The 21,012-nt window shown below is 39.3% G+C and overlaps 1 protein-coding gene and 2 long non-coding RNA genes across 8 annotated transcripts in view; 1 reads left to right on the forward strand and 2 right to left on the reverse strand.

Annotated features, from left to right (window-relative positions):
• Positions 1-6,158, reverse strand: part of ITPRID2 (ITPR interacting domain containing 2) — a 37,556-nt gene extending 31,398 nt beyond the window's left edge. For 2 of the 5 annotated variants that reach the window (XM_059703929.1, XM_059703928.1), the window contains exons 1-4: positions 5,767-6,158; positions 5,352-5,397; positions 2,130-2,179; positions 1,313-1,369 (exon numbers count right to left, since the gene is read on the reverse strand). In XM_059703929.1, coding sequence (XP_059559912.1) covers positions 1,313-1,369; positions 2,130-2,179; positions 5,352-5,397; positions 5,767-5,977 — 364 coding nt within the window. In that variant the 5' untranslated portion in view covers positions 5,978-6,158. The remainder of the gene's footprint in view (positions 1-1,312; positions 1,370-2,129; positions 2,180-5,351; positions 5,398-5,766) is intronic. The other 3 variants (XM_059703927.1, XM_059703926.1, XM_059703930.1) reach the window with 2 other exon arrangements.
• Positions 6,159-6,332: 174 nt separating this feature from the next.
• The window catches only part of LOC132238463 (uncharacterized), a 98,058-nt gene continuing 83,378 nt past the window's right edge, over positions 6,333-21,012 (reverse strand). For both annotated transcript variants that reach the window (XR_009453795.1, XR_009453794.1), the window contains 2 exons: positions 12,292-12,394; positions 6,333-6,634 (listed from right to left, as the gene is read on the reverse strand). This is a non-coding gene — a long non-coding RNA (uncharacterized LOC132238463). The remainder of the gene's footprint in view (positions 6,635-12,291; positions 12,395-21,012) is intronic.
• Positions 6,826-20,551, forward strand: LOC132238462 (uncharacterized). The gene is made up of 4 exons (XR_009453793.1): positions 6,826-8,725; positions 11,349-11,427; positions 12,306-12,431; positions 20,433-20,551. It is a non-coding gene; the product is annotated as an uncharacterized LOC132238462 (long non-coding RNA).

Here is a 21,012-nt window from a genome sequence, read left to right on the forward strand (position 1 = left end):
GCTATATGATATTACAGTGATAGCTATATGTAATTATACATTTGTCCAAGCCCATAGAATGAACAAAAGACCAAGAGTGAATCCTAAGGTGAACTATGCACTTTGGGTTATTATGATGCTTCATTGTAGGTTCATCAATTGCAACAAATGTACCCCTGTGGTGGGGGATGTTTATAATGGGGGAAACTATACATAACAGGAACAGAAATACATGGGAAATCTCTGTACCTTCCCCTCAATATTTTTGTGAACCTGAAATTGCTCTAAAAACATAAAATCTTAAAAAATAATCCCATATTTTGAAGAAACTACTAAGACAAATACCAAGCATTATTTACAATAATACTGAAAGGCATTTAAAAATGGGCTGACAACATTTTCAACTGTAGTGATTGGAAAGCAATAAGTTTAAGTTCCTACATAGAGTTTATCCCTTGAAAGCATATTGAGTGGTAATAATTTATTCTAGACTTTTCAATATTTAGTAGAAGGTTCTACATCATACAGATTGATTTAAAACAGCAAGATCAAGGATATTAAATTCAGTGGAGAAAATTCACTATTAATCAAATTATAATTTTTAAACATTTAATAAAATTCTTAATTCTTTTATTATAAAAAGCATACTGTATTAGTAAACCAACTATACAGCTACCAATAATCTTAAAAAAACACAGTAAAATAATAAAAAAATTCTTAATTTTACATTATGGAAAGATTTATCAACTCACAGGAAAAGATTATATAATCTGTGAAAATTTAAGCATAGCACAATACACTTAAAATGCTACTGCAGTGTGGAATAGATATCAGTATAATTGTTTCTAATAAAATTTTGGCAAAGGATGAAGTTATTTATCCTTTAATCTCCTAAAATCTGAAAAAAGAGGAAAGGGAAAGACAGAAAACACTTGAATGCAAAGAAAGACATACTGCAGCTGGAAGACTGACATAAGGCTACCTCATACTAAAAATAAATTCGCTTCAATTTAGTTTTCTCACATATTTAAGTTTCCTTCCTTCTGCAGGACAATTCCTCCCCAGTTATATCACCATTATTTGCCTCCAAACAGTTCATTTAAGCATTTAAGTCCAAAGAAGACACATGGACATTTCACAAAGGTTTTCAGAGGCATTCTTGTATGTATCATATATGCTCTGACTAGATTATTAACATATAAAAGGTCCTATAAAATGTGTCTGAGCCATTTTCAACACCTTTAAAGTTTAGCTCTGAGGATCTGAAAGCAATCAACTTGCTCTCCTTTGTTTTGTTATTTTAAAAACTATGTGAAAATACATACAAACGTACCTTCAGCTCCAAGTGACAAATCATCTTCAAAACTTCCTCCATTTCTCACCAGCGCACCTGAAAGAAACATTAGAAGATTCATTCTACTGTTCTGTTCCTCCTGAGCCCCATGTAAAATCACTGTCTTAGTAAACCAAACTGACCAAGCAAAAGGTATGATACAGTAAAGTGTTTCAGACCTGAATGCCCTCAAAAATTATTGATTATATAATTTCAATAAGTAAAACTTTATCATAAAGAAACCATGATTTGCAGGCAGGTGAAGTTCTTAGAAGCCAACGTACAGGCTATTTAATACTTATATGCCTTTTAGATATTCAAATAGATAATGTATCTTACCTAAGGTTTTCATGGGAAACCGGATCTTGGAGCAATCATTCCTTTCACACACCCCTCATATTAAATCAGGAGCTCAAGCTAGATTTTCCGAATACTGTAAATGTTTCTTATATGCCTTGCCACTACCTGCACATTCTTGTCGTACTTTGAACTTTAAAATTCTGTCTTGCAAAGGTGGTAAAATTTCAGGTGTGGCCATTTCAGTTAATGTAAGCAAAGAAATGCTGCACTAAGGCTGATCTACCTCACACAATATATGTTTTCCTTACGTTCACATACATCAAGAATAAAGATATACTTGATTAGTATATCTTTATCTGGACAATAAAAATATGAGTTTCACGTTATAGAAATGTTTGGTAATTTGCTTAAGCTCACCACCTTTTAAAAGTTTATTAACAAGATATATTTCCACTTACAGTACAAATGAAGCAGGACCCTCGAAAAGAACAGATTTAGAAAGGCAACTTTTTCTTACCTTTCAGCGTACTACTGTTCTGCTCATCCAGTGAGGCTCCCAAAGGGGTACTGAAACCACACAAACATATAAACCTTAGTCTTGAAAAGCTGTCTGGAGAGCTGTCACTGCAAGCCTCATGCTTACTGGGTTATAGCTAAGCAAGCTTCTAATCACAGTGTAACTCTCCTCCCAAACACACAAGGAATGCAAGTGGATTACATAAGTAATAGGCTACGAACTAAGCAAATACCTCTGTCAAGTCAGTTTACCAGGAATGATTTAAGCACACGTCTGATCTGCCAGCAATTAAGAGCAAGAATGGCAATTATAAATGATATGAACTGGCACTTTCTTTACAGAAACAGAGAGAATGACAGTAGGAATTAAGAAAATGTCTGCTTCCCTCAGTCTGCTCCCTAGAAACAGGAAACAGAATTAAAAGAAAGCAAATCATTATCTCGATAAAATTAAAAGTCAGAGACTAGTTAGAAATAAGGCTCAAGAGTTATCTTAAACCTTATCTGTTAAACCTATTACTAGCATTTTAGAGCACTGGGCACCTCCTTTATCCCAACTACTATCTTTATTGATATAAATGAAGAGGCTGGAGATTTATTTTCTGCTTTTAAACTAAAAAAAAGTACACGTAGTCTTCATTTAACTCTGAAAAGAAAATTACTAAAAAGTCGGCTTGAGAATCAAGAACTAGCCATTACTAAAATCCTTTCACATTCTTGTAGGTCACAGATAACTTAGAAATCTCTTTTTCAATGCAAAAAAGTTTTCCACTTCTTTCTCAAAACTATGTTAAAGAAACAGATTGTTTTAGTTTGAAAGTTCTACTTTCATAACAATTTATACCTGTTAAAAATTCCCTCAGATGTAGTATCAACATAAAAATATCAGTTTCAAATAAATGTTATTGAAATGCCGATTAAACATTGATTTTCTGCAAACAAATATATAGCAAAGGAAGCTCTTTGGAAATTAGTGATTTTTTTTTTAGTAAATTTGTGCTTTTTGTGATTTTTTTAGTAAAAGAATCATAAACTACCATAGATACTAATAAAACCTTCGAGCTAAGTTGTTGCATATGTTTTATTTTTTTTTAATTTATTTTAATTGATTTCAGAGAGGAAGGGAGAGGGAGAGAGAGATAGAAACATCAATGATGAGAGAGAATCATCGATCAGCTGCCTCCTGCACATCACCTACTGGGGATTGAGCCCACAACCCAGGCATGTGCCCTTGGCCGGAATCGAACCTGGGCCTCTTCAGTCCGCAGGCCGACGCTCTATCCACAGAGCCAAACCAGCCAGGGCAGTTGCGTATATTTTAGTAAAACTCTAATTTATGCCATAAAAAAGGTCATTCTTTTCAATGGCTCCTTTCTTAGGACAAAACACTATTACTCCTTGTGCAGATGTATCCACTGGTCTGTGCACTGACACAAAGTGTCAAATAAGCAGAAGATAACTGGCATTCTCCTTCAAACACAAGTCTCTCTTATAATTGCTCTCTTCCAAATTCTATCAAAAACTCTGTCCTGTCTTAGGTGGTAATCCAAGCAATTTGTTTCCACTTAGCCAAAAATAAAATAAAGTAAAATAAATGGTTATCAAATTAAATATTTACTTTAAGAAAACACAATGCGGCATTTTTACTCAGGATATGGAGAGAAATAAGAAAACAATGACTATTTGAGAACTTATTGAGGAAAAAAAGTGCTGCCTTCAGATAATTTGTTTATAATGTACAAAGTAGCTAGATGCTCAACTCTGGGAAGGAACCTAAATTGTTACAAAAAAAAAAAATACAGTTGCATCTATCCTAGAAGTCAAATCTGTGATAATAAAGCCAACAGTAAAAGGCCTGTTCTACCTCTCCCAGATACAGGTGAATGCCACTTTTGAACAGAACAGGTGCGACTGCAGAGAAGAAAAAGAAGCAAAGGAGTGGCAGCCTACAGAATCTGCCCACGTTCATCGAGATTAGCAATAAAAGTTCGCAAATGGTCAGACACGATGCACCCTGCTGAACACTAACATGTGCTTATTGCATTTATCTTACAAGATGCACCTGTTTACTACCTACTTGATATAATCAAGGAGATCTACCCCATACTTGATATAATCTTATACAAACTTAATTCCTTTACTTCATAAAGTAAAGATGTGATTCTTCTCTTGCTCTTAAACATTTTGTTGGTGTCTCTTTAGAGAAAGGTTTCACGTATTTTATCATATTTCAGAAGGGTCTATGACACCCCCAGTAAAGGTTAAGGAGATCTGTAATAAAGTGCTCAGGAAGGCTCCAGGCAATTCATCAAAGTAGGACATCAATAGTCTAGTGGCCAATATTTTATCTATAAACTGACATATATGAGAATCACTTCTCCCTCCCCAAAAACCACTTCCCAAACTCTGGTACTTGAACACAAGATTAAGAAAAGCCCCAAATGTCTGGGGGAGGGGGAATACGTGCAGAAACAAACATCTTAAAAAGCAACATTCTTCACTGGCGATATTATAAGTAGCAATAAATTGGGGGGGAAAAAGAATTAACAAGCACATTTCACTGTCATAAGATTTAATTGCAATATGATTCATCTCCTCCGTACTTTATCAAACATTTTTGTACCAGTTGCCAAAACATGTAATTAAACAGATTTATGCAGTCTGAATGCCTTCAAAGCTCTATTTCCCTTCCGTGAATTCCAGCGCCATCTGACAAATGCATTTCCAAGAAGTAAATTACAAGAAGAAAGTTGGCTAGCTTTCATAGCTCTCCAAACAGAATCGGGGCACGCACAAAAATATTCAAGCCCAGAGAGTGCAGTGCAGCTTCAAAACTCACCTAAAACACATTTGAAAGGGAAATGATTTGGGGCCAGATGTAAAGATGTCAAAACAAAAGCAAAATGAAATATCGTGTGAAAATCCTTTCGAATAAAACACGAGGCAGGCCTAACAGCATGGCACGGCGGTCTGTTTCAGGTTTGCGATCCCTGATGCTAAACCAGCATCCCGCACGGGGGCTCGAGCCCTAACAACCGCAGAGCTAACGCGGTCCCCGAGTCTCCGGCGGTCGCAGTGCTTCCATTTCTAAGCGCTTAAAGGAGGAAGCGATCCGCAGGCTCACTTTCCGGTTTAGTTTACAGCGACCACGGGACCCGCAGGGACGGCGTCCCCTCTGCCCGGGTCTCCCTCCGCGAGGCCGGCGGCGCCGGCGGGGACTCACCGGCAGTCCTTGAGCCATATCGCGATCTTCTCGTTGGGCACGTTTCCTGCGGGGCAGAGGGGAGAGGGACAGCTCGTCACCGACACCAGGCAGGAGGGCTCCCGCGGCGGGGAGAACCGGGGCACTTCCACGCAGGAAAGTGTCCTGGGGTCACCGTGCAGCCCGGGCACCAGTCCTCGGGTCCCTCCGAAGAGAAACGAGACGGCACCGGGTGGGCTCGGTGGACGCTGGAGACGCCCGGCCGAGCGCGCGCGTTTAAAGGTCGGGAGCGCCTCCTCTCCCCTCGGCCTCTCCAGCCCGGGAGGATCGTCCACCGCTCACCGCCGTCGCCCGGGGCGCACGAGACCCCCCCCCCCCCCCGCCGCCAGCCCGCATCGCCCCGCGCCCCCCGCCGCCGCCCGCGGGGCGCACCGACCTCTCCCCGCGGCCGCCGGCAGCTTCGCGCCCGGGAGGTCCTCCTCGTCGTCCTCGTCCTCGTCCTGCGTCGTCGCTTCTGTGGACAGGTCCTCCGTCTCCGACGCCTGCCAGGACCCGCGGCACTTGGCCCAGGCCTTCCTCCGGCGACTCGCCACTTGCCACTCCAGTTCCTCCTCCGCCTCCGCCGACGCCACCAGGGGCCGGTCCATGGCCGCCCCGGGGGCTCCCGCGCCCCAGCCCGGAGCCTGCGCGAGACCAGGCGGCGGCGGAGACCCCCGCCCCTGCTGTCAGCGCCCGGCCGGGCTGGGGGCCCCGGGCAGAGGGCGCCGGAGGAGGAGAAGGAGGAGGAGTAGGAGGAGGAGGGGATGGGAGGGAGGGAGGGAAGGAAGGGGAGGGAGGAGGCGGAGGGCCGGCGCTTCACATGAAGTCGGCGGGCGCGGGAGCGCGAGTGGCCCGAACGTGCGCCGCCGGGAGCCGAGCGCCGGCCAGGCCCCTTTCCCAGGTCCCGCCCCCGGCCCCCGCCTCCCGCCTCCCGCCTCCCGCCCCCGCCTCCCGCCTCCCGCCTCCCGGCCGCCGGCGTCAGCGCGCCCCTCCCTCGCCGGCGTCCCACGCCCCCTTCCGGCCGGGGGCGCTCGGGGCGGGGCGGGGCGCGGCGGGAGCGCGAGGCTGGCCCCGCCGCCCGCCGAGTGGGCCAGATGGGTTTGCTCGTTTGTTAGTGTTTTCTTCCCCGCAACTTTGTCTCCATTCAGAGCGGGAAAAGGCGGCAACGAGGTCTCGCTCAGAGGACTGCTCACCGCGTCAAACAGGCGTCTGCTCGGCCCGCAGCAAGTTCCCCGGGGAGACCCAAGAACGGTGTCCCGGCGACTCTGCAAAAAGATGAAAGGCAGGGGCGCGGCCCTTGGTCCTCGTCTCGTCCGCGTGTCCAAGCTGGCAAAGGCCACGCTGCGTGCAGGGCCGCATGCATGCTTAAGAGAGTTGTTGGTGAAGGGTGTGTGAGGGATGCAGGTGGGTTGACAAAGAACACTTAAGCTGGAAATTCCACACTGAGGTTGGACATGGAGAGGGAAAGAAATGTGCTCGGAGGTTGGTGCAGCAAGATGCTACGGGAAACCAACGATGTCAAGGTTCGGAACTAATTTCCAAATGGGTTTGGGCATACCCTTTTGTTGTTTTTAAAAATCTCGCGAGGAAGACTATAAAATCCCATTCACAATCAGGCACGAACTTCTTTCTAATGGTTTGCCAGTACAGTCTCTATAAAATCACATCCAAAGTCCATACTCGCTTTCCAGTACCATCCTGCTATCATCTGGACCTTACGTATTCCACGAAATATTCAGGGAACTAGAACAGTGATACTTTTATTTTCTCTTATTCGTTTGAAACTTCACTATTACTCTTCTCTTTGGATTTTAAAGACGTTTCAGCCTTCAAGAGTCCTATGGCAAAAAGCAGCCAGCAGTTTAGAGGCCCTCAAAAATAGGCCAGAGTCTAGCTGCCTGTAGGAAAGGTAAGGAGAGAGAATGAGGGAGGAGATACCCAAGGTTCTGGTCAAAAGACCATAAAGTACACTGCCTTCAGTATCATTCAGGGCCCTCGTGGACTCCACCTTACCCGACTTCTCCCAGCGTCCATTCCTTCATCTCCACAGACTGTTGCTGACTCTATATCCTTGCTTCTCAGTTTATTCCTGGTCTTTCTGTACAATAACTTCATGATCTTCAAGATCTGGTGGAGCCAGAACTTTTCCTTCACTGTATCTTTCCACCGCTCCCAGTCACATCTCTCCCACAATTTTCTGATATGCAACTGAATAATGTCTACATCCTTTACGTGGGGACTAAATTGTACAGTAAATAATATGACTGGCCTCTGAGGGTATGTTTGACTTTCCAGCCAAATTGTAAACTGTGAGAGAATAAAGAGCATTTCTCAGTAGTCTTCCTATACCTCTTACACTTTTAGTACAGTGCCAGTCCCACAAGGAACGGTGAGTTCTTTTGAAGTAAATTTTCTCTACTTTATGTCCTTCAGAAGGACGGTGGACTGGTAAGATACTTGCTTTATGTTGTTTCTCTAAGACCTGTTGTCTTTTACTTAGTTTTATTGTTTAAACACACTTTTAGACAATAAAGAATTCTTGAGAAAAGCAATAATGAACCATAATTTACATTTAAAAACTAAACCACCAGAGTTAATAAAGGAAGAAAAATTGTCAGCGGGTAACAACAGTTGTTGAGTTTACAATAGCACAATCCTCTGTTTTCTTCTACATGCTGATTTTTAATGCAAAATGTTAAATACAGAAATAATGAGAGGGAAATCCTTGAAATAGCTGGGGTTATCATTATATTCTCAACTTTGCGATTTTAAAAAATGCCCAAGGTGTTTTACTTATTCAATAATGAATGCCCTATCACACATGAGGAGAGTCTCTAGCTAGTTGCTTCTTCAAAGTTTTTTTTTCCAAACAGGTACTGTATTGTAGACCAACTGTACATCCACATCGTAGAAATTCTACATAAAGGATAATATCTGAGCTACTGATGCTTACAAGATGGAGAAACACATTTATATTACACTAGAGGCCCATTGCACAAACTTTGTGCACTGGTAGGGTCCCTAGCAGCTGGCTGTGGACAGCGGGGTACTCCCTGCCTTTCCCAGGCTGGCCTCGCCCCCTGGCCAAATTCCGGGAAAAACTCCAGGTTGGTTGAGGGGACAATTTGCATACTATGCTTTTATTATATAGGATGTGGATAATTCCATCCAGCATGATGTAATGGAAACAGTAGGGTCTTTGGTGTCAGACTGAAGTTTGAAATCTGTTTCTGTCTCTCTCTAGTTGTATGGCTTAGAGCAAGACAGCTAATATCCCTCTGGTCATCACATTCCTCATCTGTGAAATAGCAATCATGATGACGATCTAAGATGATGTGAGGATGACATAGAATACGGTAGGTACTCAGTATAGCTATTGGAATTATTATATTGCAGAAGGCAAAAATCAATTTCACATGGGGCAGTTATTCTTATACTAGTAAATGGCATGTGTCTTCATGCTTATGCAGCTGAATTTTTAAAATGCCATAAATTCAGGCTAGGACAGAAAACATACTCTAGTTAAATTAGGCAGTTATAAATAGAAAAGCTTATATCAAAACGGCAACATTATGCTCAGTTCAATTACTTCAGTTATTTTTTTGTTTTCCCAGATTTTAACACATATCTCAAAATTAGAAAACAAGGTTTACTATTAGGTAGACTAAAGCATTTCGGTTCTAGTTATGGTATTGTTTCTTCAATATTTACAAGATCAAAAATGTTCTTTTATGCATCTAAATCTTAATAATTCAGAATCTGATCAGAAAGTGATAATGATGCAACTTACCAAATTTTCAACCTTTATTAAGACAAAGGGGAGCTGGGAGCTATTAGGTAAGTAGAGTGCAGATTAAACAAAGAGAGCACCATTTTATATTTCAACTAGAAGCCCGATGCACAAAATTCGTGCAAAGGACTTGGCCCTCGCAGCCCCGGCTTCGTCTGGAAGGACATCTGGCTGTCCAGTCTAATTAGCATATTGCACTTCGATTATTATATATACGATTACCTGGAGAGAAAAATTCTATATGAAATAAGGTTGGAAAACACTGCATGTTATATCCTCATCGTCCCTTATCCCAGCCCAGTCATAATGAATGTTAAAGACTTGATAAGTCCTCAAAATTTACTTAAAAAAAAAAAAGGCTTACCTTTGTTTAACTCACTATTTCTAAAATGTATTTCAACATGAAATCATTTGGGCCTCTCAATATAACTATTAACATTTCCAAGAATAACAGTGGAATCATTTGCCATAGTATAAAAGATAATGAAAGGAAAATGTTACTCAGCAAATGAATACTTCAAAAATGTTTAAAGATTTATTTACAAGTCATATTATTGAACTCTGAGGAAAAGTGGTTTGTCTAACTTAGATTGTTTTTATATATATATATATATATATTTTATTGTCATTATTAATCATTAGAGCAGCGGTTCTCAACCTGTGGGTCGTGACCCCCTTGTGGGTCGAATGACCCTTTCACAGGGGTTGCCTAAAACCATCAGAAAACACATATATAATTACATATCGTTTTTGTGATTAATCACTATGCTTTAATTATGTTCAATTTGTAACAATGAAAATACATCCTGCATATCAGATATTTACATTACGATTCATAACAGTAGCAAAATTACAGTTACGAAGTAGCAACGAAAATAATTTTATGGTTGGGGGTCACCACAACATGAGGAACTGTATTAAAGGGTCGAGGCATTAGGAAGGTTGAGAACCACTGCATTAGAGTATTTCTGGTTTTTGTATATATTTGAAAGTAATAAAATTGTATATTTAAGGTGTATAATTACACCTATTATTTATTCTTTCACCTTAGCAAAAAAATCAAAGATTATGATACTAGTTCATTGTCCTATAAATGTTTCATAAGGGAGCATTAATATAGTATAACAATACAGTATTTTAATTTCCCATATTTTCCCAAGTACGTATTAAAAGGAGAAGCAGGTGTCAATACCACAGGAACTTTACCTTGAACATTATTTACATAATCTGGAAAAGTTTTATACTGTCTGATTTTGTGCATGTTGAAAACTTGTAATTTTATCCCTCACTTCATCACTCCCAGGTCACAATTTTTCCATTTGCTACATAATGTGAAATTTACACTCTCTGTGGTAAACCTTGTAGAGAGCTTGATTTCTTCTCAGTGGCTCAATTCTCTGGTGTTTCTGAGCAACAGGTAAGAATGGCTCATCTATTCTTCATCAATAATGGCATGAAGCACGATTATATAACAGAATAAGCTTTATTTGGTCTGTTTCATGAATTAATGAAACAACTCAAAAGAGGTTTTTATATCCTCATAACTGGACATAGTTACACATAGGAAAGCCAAAATATTTTTAATTCAGCTGTGAAGTCTTACTGCTCAAGATTAGGTTTGTCCTTTATTATTTTTCTTTTTAGTCCTGTCCTAAAATATTGCTATTAAAGATCTCTGACATTATGAATCATAAACGCTTTTAAGGTGTATCTATTGCTATCAAGTGCTCAATCTGTGCCACTTGAGAGTAAACATTTTTCTGCAGTACACAACAGAGGGATGTCAATATTATATTTCTCAGTTTTAAAACTGTCCTGTGATCAATTATTGATACACATTTGTTTCCCAATTTAAGATTATTGCTAGCTCTTATGTATGTGATTACTTACCATATGCAGCCATTAGAACTATTAAAATTTTTATCATTTCACTATGCATATCTTTGGAATTATATATTTACATGTAAATATCTCCTATATTTTATGAGGATCAGAAAAAAAGTTTGTGACTATATGAACCATGTATCTATCTACTATTAATGTATCTTTAAAAGCTTTAAATGGTGCAGATCTTATAAATGGTTCTTGAAAACATACACACAATGTCTTTTTTAAAAATAATTCTGATGTGTGCCTGAACTACACTGCCTCTCCCATCACATTTCCCTTCTCTAATCTGCCTTCTGCAGCCCCTTCATGCCCATCTCAGAACAAACACAATCTGCATTCAGAACAGGACCCTTTACAAGTTGAATGGAGTTATTTTGGGTGAGTCATTGAAAACACAGTACAAAACCTTTCCTCACTCGCCAGAAGTGCATTTTTTAAATTAAGCCAAAGCGAACAAGGCTTGGCAAGTTTGAAGGTGGACAGAATGGGGAGAGGGCAGGGTTTCTGCCAGACTCAGATAGGATTCTGCTAAACCTTTTTGGCTATTTATATGTACCTCCACCAGTTTCTTTTACCATCACTAAACAAAAAGTGCAAGATTGAACAGGTAGGAAGCAGGGACACTCCATTTCAACCAGCACTGATGGTGAGCAAAACCAGATCTACTATAGTGCAGCCACAGCTTTAAATCCCCCCTTTTTTTCATTCTTTAATTCAGAAGCTATAAGATGTATCCACTCAATAATCTCTTTCTTCTGATTAAATCAATTTGGCCAATTAGTAATGCTTATAGGCAATTTTTATCTTTATTTTTAAAATATATTTGTATTTATTTCAGAGAGGAAAGGAGAAGGAGAGGGGAAAAGAAATAGGAACAGCAATGATGAGAGAGAATCACTGATCAGCTGCCTCTCCTGCACACGCCCTACTGGGGATTGAGCCCTCAACCAGGCATGTGTTCTTACTGGGAATTGAACTTAACCATTGAGTAACACGGGTCAGGCTATAGGCATTTAGAAAGTTGTTAAAAATTCAGTATGCAGTCCTTTGAAATTGCTTTTAAAAGTAAGTGAAGTTCATGAGAGTTAATCAAAATATTAAAAGAAACAGAGCTATAGAGACAGAAAATAAGCTACTTCCTAAGAAACTTTAAAAATTGAATTGCTATAATCAAAGTCTATTCAGTATCTTGATAAATTTTGGATATTTAACATGCAGGTATCTACAGAACATATTACTCACCCTTTATCCTGCAGAGAACTTTTTTAGCAACAATAGAAGTGATCACTCTTCTATAACCTGGTATAAATTTGTTGAGGTTCACATCTCATGAGTGAGGAGAAACCTGGAATCAAGAAGGAGACAGTCTTAAACATATAATGGTAATTCAGATCTATTTTGCTATAAAATCTGATAGTCCCCGAAAGTCACCTTTAACTCAGCCAGTTACTATGGGCTAATTAACCCGTCCTGTAGGGGGCCCTTTAGTTATAAGTGTTCCCGTTCACAAAGGGTCCATCTCCACGCTGTGGGGACACAGTTGGCCTTACTAGGTGTAATTATGCAAGTATTCTTGAACTCCCTTAGAATTATCAGTTTCCACAAGGCAGGGTGACAATTGTTGGTTATACAGAATGAAAATGCAGTGTTTGAAAGTTCATTTGGCTATGGAAGCACTAGGGTCATAATAAACAAACACATACTTCCTGCTGTAGTTAAGAGCATAGCAAAGAACTCTGGTTTCCCACATTTGGGGGATTTTTCTTTTCTGGTTAAGCAATTGTTTTTAAAATATAAAATGCAGTAGTTATACAGCCTTCAAAGCTTATCTCACCCATCTAAGAATGATTTTTATCACATTTAGTTGCATTTAAATATAACCTACATATGATCAAAAGTTAAAGTGATTAAATATCTGTTGATGGGAACTCAATGCTAAGAACTTCCCCACAATCTTGTTTCAAAGCAGGCAGAAAAGTGAAGCAAACTTCCATTATGATTTCTTTGGAGAAAATTTATTATTACTTTCAGGTAGCATGTTTGGCCTAGATTACATTAGTACAAATCAAACAGCTTAAAGTTGTGTTTATTAATAGACTGTTATTAAATAAAAGAACTACAGGGTAAAGGTCAGCTCACAGGTTGTTTTGTTTATTTTTTAAAAATCCTCTGAGCCCATGTCTTTCCAACTTTTTCTAAACAAGTCAGCCCAAGTTGGCACCTTCAAACCTTTAAATACTGTAGTTATAATAGTGCTGATATTCAATTTGGAGAAATGCTGTTAGAAGAGCAATTATGTCAGTGGACCCAAGGAAATAACAATGTTAAAAATAGATGATTTTGATGGAGTACTTGTTGTGTGCCAGACACTGTATTTAGAGCTGGATTTAGTCTCCTTTAATACAACAACTCTGTAAGGGCTTGTGTTATTCTCACTTTACAGATAGGGAAACTGAGCTTTTTGAAGGTGAACACTTGTCCCAAGCCACATACTAGGAAGTTGCAGAGTGGAACCAGGACTTTTGCTCTGCAAAGCCCCTGCATGCTCTTACCTAAGATGTGTGACTGCCTGGGAGTATTCCAGGTCCACTGTTGGGCGGAGGGTCAGTGTGACTTACAAGTGGAAGGAGTTCTAGGAAAGTGACGAACTACTACAATGTCCTCATTTTACAAAGGAGGAAAACTGCGCTCAAAAACTTTAAATAGCCTGCATGAGGTCAGCCACCTAGTTAGTGATAGAATTCATTAGGAACAAGAGTCCACGTCTCAACAGCCCTACAAATATTAATAAAAGCAAAGCTAGAAAAACCGCTTCTATTTTATCAAACATGAAAAACTCTAGAGACTGTAAAAACAGAGTTTATTAGCCAAGCTTCTTCAGTGTTACATGCCAGTTGAGTCCTCTCAGACACCTGGCCACCCTAGGATTGAGTGATGTCCACAGAGTCCTGTCCTCAGCAGCCCTGGTCAGGTCCTATAGACTCATGCCTCTCGCTTCTTTTATGGATTTATCCATCTCCTATTTGGTTTGTCTCTTTTCCTGCTACCTTCTATTTTTCCCAGCATTGTTATCTTTTCTAAAGAACCCTGCCTTCTCATGCTGTGCCCAAAGTAGGACACCTTCAGTTTTGTCATTTTTGCCTCTGGTGGTTTCAAGCTTAATGTGCTCTAGGACCTACTTGTTCACCTTTCTGTTGGTCCAGGGTAGCCACAGAGCTCTTTTCCAACACTATTTCAAATGAATCGACTTTTTGCCTATCAGATTTCTTGCTATTCAACTTCCGCATGCATCTGTAGTACTTGGGAATAGGAGGGTGTGAATGGTTTTAGCCTTGGTCCCCAATGACACATCTTTGCTCTCGATCTTTTCTAATTCTTCTGTTGCTGCCCTTTCTAATCTCAGCCTTCTCTTCATTTGTTTGCTGCAGCCTCCATTTGAATTGACTGAACCAAAGTAAGCAAAATCCTTAACAATTTTGGTATTTCCATTATCTATGCAAAAGTTGTATATTTCTTCAGTAGTCATGATATTTGTCTTGATGTTCAAATGCAATTCTGCTTTGGCAGTTTCTTCTTACGCTTTCATCAGAAGTCATTTCAATTTATTGCTGCTTACTGCCAGTATGATGGTATCATCTGCATATCTTGTTATTTATTTTACCAATTTTCACTCCTCCTTCCTCTGAGTGTAGCCCAGTTTTTAATATGATTTGTTCTGCGTACAGATTAAACAAATAGAGACATAAAACATACCCTTTTATGACACCTTTGCCTATCGGAAACCATTCTGTCCTTCCATATTCTGTCCTACAGTGACTGCCTGTCCACAATACAGGTTACATATCAAGATGATCAAGTGCTGTGGTACACATATTTCTTTTAGAGCAACCCAGAACTATGAGGAGACATTACTGGTCCAGCCACATTCTTGTACTCAGAGGACTTTCCCAAAGGGAACAATGTTCATCATCAAAAAGTGAGATTTTTTTTACTTTTCAACCTAAAATCTGGTCTTTGAAGCAACCCTCAACTGCTCAATATGGGACCTGGAGTTTTAAGATTTTACCTAAGAATTATTTGAAACTCAATCTTAAAGAGAAACAATATTCATAAAGTTTTTCTTAAGGATAAAAATCCAGCTATTACTGTGACTAATATATATTCTATGTGATTATTTCAATATATTAAGATTTACCTGTGACTTAAAGCAGACCTGCAAAGAGCAGGGTGCCTTGATAAGGTCAAATGATTTCCAAAAAGCTAGTTTTTACAAAATCACTCTGTAATTTATGCAATGGCATCCATCTATATTGATTTTCAGTATGGGCAATGCCATGGATTGAAATGCACTGTCTCTAATAGAGAATCTCCCCAAAGTTAAGCAAATCACCCTGTATTCTCTTTAGGAGGATGTCAGTAGAAATATCTTTTTACAATATGTGTTCCAAGAAGAGTCAAAATTACTGAGACTTTCTAAAAAAAAAAATCTCAAGGGCACTGGGACTTGGATAAATGACAATGTTTCTGTTTTTACATTGGTTGCTAGAAAATTGAGAGCCAGATGTGTGGCTCACTCATGGTAGATGAGTAGGCCATCATGGTATGCATCTTAAACCTTATTCACAGCTCTAATTTGTCCACACCCTTGTTTTTTGTTCTTTCAATTTTTCTTTTTCTCGAAATAATCTTGTGTAATTTTTTTATATTTCTTCTCTGCAACAGGGGAAAGAAAATAACTAAATAAAATATGTTAGAATATTATTCAAAATTATGTTTACTGTACAAATATTTATATTTATAGCAGAATATTAGGAGGGAAATAAATATGTTTTGTTAGAATGGCAATGTTATGCCTACTTTTTTTCTTTGATTTTACAAACTTTTAGAAATTGTATTTATAATTTAAGGAGGAAATGTGATTTCAACTTTGAAAACTCTAGTTATTTATTCCAGAGGTAGAAGAAGTATGGGAAGTATGTGCATGACCCCATGATTATGTTAGGGCAAGTGGGGGACTGTGATAAAGTGAGGTTGGAATGGTAGATGAGAACCAAATTTTAAAGGCCATAATGTGCTATTCTAAGGGATTGTATTATTGCCAGTGGGAAGATGTACGCAGCTTTCAGTTTTTAACTAATGTTCTTTATTGGAAGTTTTTTTCTTTTTATTGGGGTGACATTGGTTAACAAAATAGACAGGTTTTAGGTGCACAATTCTACAACATATCATCTGTATACTATTGTGTGTACATCACCCCAAGTCAAGTCTCTGTCCATCACCATTTATCCCACTATACCCTGTTTCACCTCTCTTCATGCCCCCCCTCCACCGCAGCAATCACCACACTTTTGTCCATGCCCAAGAGTTTCTCTCTCTCTCTCTCTCTCTCTCTCTCTCTCTCTCCACCCTCCTCTCCCAGCCGCCCCCCCCACTCGCCCCTAACAGCTATCAGCCTGTTCTCTGTCTATAAGTCTGTCACTCTTTTGCTTATAAGTTCATTTTTTTTTATTAGATTCCACATGTGAGTGAAATCGTATGGTAATTATCTTTTTCTGACTCGCTTAACTAGTAACAATATAGTTGAAAGAGTGGGAAATGTTGAGTCCTCAGGCAAGGGTGGCTTAATAGTATAGAAAAGGAGGTTGATAAAGACTTCAGTGAGTTAGAACAGTGGAGATAGGGGCTACAATTAGATTTGACAAATTAGAACTGGGCCTGGAGGAAGAAACAGAACATTCCCAAGATATGTTTTCTACTTAGTAGGTAGAAATTGGTAAGTATTGGTGTTTCAACATGAGAGAGAATGTATGAGAATTGGGTATTTTATGTTAATTTGTTTGAGAGTAAAGAGAACAAGAGGGAAGAAAGAAAATGAGTTTATTATTAGGCCTATTAGATAGGAGGTGTTTATATGACACACTGATGGAAATGTGGCTCCAAGCATTCAGAAATACAGCACAGTGCTGAACTCTGGATAAAGTTTGGCTTAGATATTGTAGGGGTGTGAGCATGTGGGGTACTGGGGATCATTAGTGCCAGAGAGCAGCCCTTTTCCTATTTTCCAAGAAAACGATTCTAAACTAAACCTCTTGAGGCCGTAGTCGTCAATGACCCCTAAAATGCCAAACCCAGCAGATGCTTTGCAGCCCTCATTTTATAGGTATTCTTGTAGAGCTTTTGCCAGGATTGACTGTTCTCATTTCTTTCTTGATCTTATAATTTTTGGTTCGCCAACATTTCAGTCTCCTTCGCTGGGTTTCATTCTTTTACCAGCTTTATCATTGTGTTCCTGAGAGTTTCCCTCTCTTGTGTTCACACATTCCACACACTCTCTCTGACTGAGACGGCAAAGGCTTCAGATGGAGGAATTTTGGGAGGAACAACAGTTTGTTGAATATGTGAAGTTTGAAAAGCCTGTTAGACATCCAAGTGGATATGTTGAGTAGGCATTTGGATATATGAATATAGAGTTCAAGGGGAAAATCTGGACTGGAATATGTATACATTTAGAAATCATCAACCTATAGATGGTATCTAAAGATAAAAACAAAACAAAGCAAACAAAAAACTGTTGTGGTCTCCGGGGGCAAGTTGGTAAAGAATGAAGAGATATCCAAGGCCAGTGTCTTGGGGTACTTCACATTTTAGAGGCAGATAAATGAGAAGAACCAGCAACAGAGGCTGAGAAAGCCCAGGAGAAAGGCAGGAAGAGAATTAAGAGAAAGTGGTGATCAGAGGCAACTGAAGAAAAAAAAAAAGGTTTCAAAAAAGGAGGAAATGGTCAATTCTACCAACTTCCTGATTAATTGATTAAAATGAAGACTGAGAAGTGACCTCTGTATTTGGCAATACAGATGTTATTGCTGACCTTGAATATAATTGTGGGGAGTAGTGAAAAGTGAAGCCTTGATTACAGCAAGAATCTGTGGGACTGATTCCTTTTAGAAGAGTGAAATAGGAAGTAGCAATGGTACTCAAAACTAGAACAATCAATTTGTTAAGTTGAACAAAAAAGCAGGAAAACCATTATATAGCCATTCAAAATAATAAATATTGTTTCTTGGATAAGGCTGGGGGGGAAAAAGCCAGTTCTAATGCTTTGACCCCTCTGAACTTATTCCCAATTAATTTTAATATTAGACCTTACAGTGATATGCTATCATTTCTTGGTAAAGCAGCATGAGCGAGGTAAAGGCAGACACAGTAAATGTAGACATCTGATGAAGGAAAGAACAAAGACAGGAAAATAGCTGAAAAGAAATGTGAGGTTGAAAAAGGACTTGAATTATTTTTTAGGAGAAATGAATGGAAATAAAACAAGAACAAGTAGACAGAGAAAGGTTAAATGTATACAGAAAAGGTTAGGTATTTGAAGGGATAAGATCTTGAGAAAAAGAGGAAAATTAATAGAAGAATGTCATATCTTTGTCTTAGATGGGAAGGAAATACAAATGTATTTCCACCAATGTAGTTAAATTTTCGGGTTGGGCGGGGGAGATAATTTAAAGGAGTTCACACCTAATGTCCTATTTGTACTCAGAGAATTAGGCCAGGTCATCTGCTGAAGTGATGGAACTTAAGCTGTTTGGGGAATTAAAAAGAGTTTAGAATAGCTATTATTAAAATTGGAAACAAAACTACAAAGAAGAAGTAAAATATTTGTTTGGCAGTTATATATTCCTCTAAACCAGCGGTTCTCAACCTGTGGGTCGCGAACAACGAAAATACATCCTGCTTATCAGATATTTACATTGCGATTCATAACAGTAGCATACTTACAGTTATGAAGTAGCAACGAAAATAATTTTATGGTTGGGGGTCACCACAACATGAGGAACTGTAAAAGGGTCACGGCATTAGGAAGGTTGAGAACCAATGCCGGAAACATCTTATAAATATTAGCTCATTTATTCATTATAATATACTCATGGGATATGCTTGATTATTATCCCCTTTTTGCAGATGAAGAAAATGAGGCATAAAGTGGTCATGCTATTTTCCTATTGGGCACCCAAGCTAGTAAGGGGAGGTACCTCAGTAGTCTGGCTCGAGACTCCATTCTCTTAACCACTTCACAATGCTGAGGACAATGATACATGACTTTATTTCGAAGGCTTACTAGTAGGTATGCAAGTATTGAACTTCAAAAGATACAATTTTAGATTCATTCAGGATAGGAGTTCAGAGGTTGAGTAGGATGGACGTTAAGGGATTAGTTAATGAGTTAAACCATGGAATGCACACTAGATGGAAAAGGTCATGCAAGAGGGAAGGAAGCAGCTTGTAGAAGGGCTCAGAGATTTGAATGTTTGCTATTTGACTAAGGTTTTAGATTCCTTATGAAGTCAAAGAGTTAGTTTGATAGAAGTGAGGAAGAAGGATAGTTGAAAGGATCAGGAATTCATAGTAAGACAGTACAATTGTAAAGTGTAATTAAGAGAGGTGAGGAGTTGCTGGATGACTAGGTAGCACTGGGGTGTGGTGCTGAAGTCTAAAGGCCTGTGTAGCAGCTGAGATCAAGAAATGATGAGTTTAGGGTGTTGGGTGGGGCATCTCTATAAATATTGAAGTCACGTATGAATCACTCAAGATGAGACAGGAAGAGGGGTGGAGAGAAAATGGCTCCAGAAACCAGTTGATTGCAGTGTGAGTAAGATTAGAGACCAGGAGGCAATGGAGTCATAGGCCAAACTTCCTTGTAACTGTCTGCCTCTGAGTGTGTTAAGGAAGCCAAAAGTGCCCATTCCACTACAATGCCTAAACTGGCAGCATTTCTGAAGAGCTTTTCAAAGGGGTTGAATTGTTGAAATGATTAAAGCCTTAAATTACTCAGAGGTCCAACACATTAGCAAAGTAAATATTAACACACATTACTTTCCTTAGCCCACACAAAACCATTATCATTTAAGTACAAATAAGGCCCTAAGGATATGGATAAGTTTTAAAGGGTAGGGGAGTAGAAGGAGGAAGGGAACACAGGAATCTGAGGTTTGATTTGGCCATGAGTAATGTGAACTAACATAAAGGAGGAGAAAGGAACCAGCAGCCTCTAACAGAGAGAGCCTCTAATGCAGCGGTTCTCAACCTGTGGGTCGCGACCCCTTTGGCGGTCGACCCTTTCACAGGGGTCGCCTAAGACCAACCTGCATATCAGATATTTACATTATGATTTATAACAGTAGCAACATTACAGTTATGAAGTAGCAACAAAAATAATTTTATGGTTGGGTCACAGCATGAACTGTATTTAAAGGGCCAGAAGTTTGAGAACCACTGCGTCTAATCAATGCATGCCCTGGGAATAATGTGGAAAAGGGGAAATGTGAGGCATATTCTTCCCTCAGTTCAGAATACTCAATAAGAAATTGTTTTAATTATTTCAGATGCAGTGATATGGATATTCCCAATACTAACAAAGTTAAGACCCTCAAAGACAAAAAATATTTTTTGCATGTACCTGCCGAGTTTTCCCAGCACCATTTATTAAAGAGACTGTCTTTACTCCATTGTGTGCTCTTGCCTTCTTTGCCAAATATTAAGTGACCATAAAGGTGTGGGTTTATTTCTGGGCTCTCTGTTCTGTTCAGTTGATTGATTTGCCTATTCTTATACCACGACCAGGCTGTTTTGATTACAATAACCTTGTAATATAGTTTGATATCAGATATTTGATACTTCTAATTTTATTCTTTCTGAAGATTGCTGAGGCTGTTAGAGGTCTTTTTTGGTTCCATATAAGTTTTTAGAATATTTGTTCTATAAGTACCGCGCGCTAACCGAATGCGCCACTGGAGCTCCGAATATTTGTTCTAGATCTGTGAGATATGCCATTGGTATTTTAATAGGGTTTATGTTGAATCTACGTATTGCTTTGAATAGTATGGGATATTTTAATTATGTTAATTCTTCCAGTCCATGAACACAGTGTGTTCTTCCACTTATTTGTGTCTTCCTCAATTTCTT

Source organism: Myotis daubentonii, chromosome 7 (genome assembly GCF_963259705.1).
Source record: "Myotis daubentonii chromosome 7, mMyoDau2.1, whole genome shotgun sequence".
Lineage (NCBI taxonomy): Eukaryota > Metazoa > Chordata > Mammalia > Chiroptera > Vespertilionidae > Myotis > Myotis daubentonii.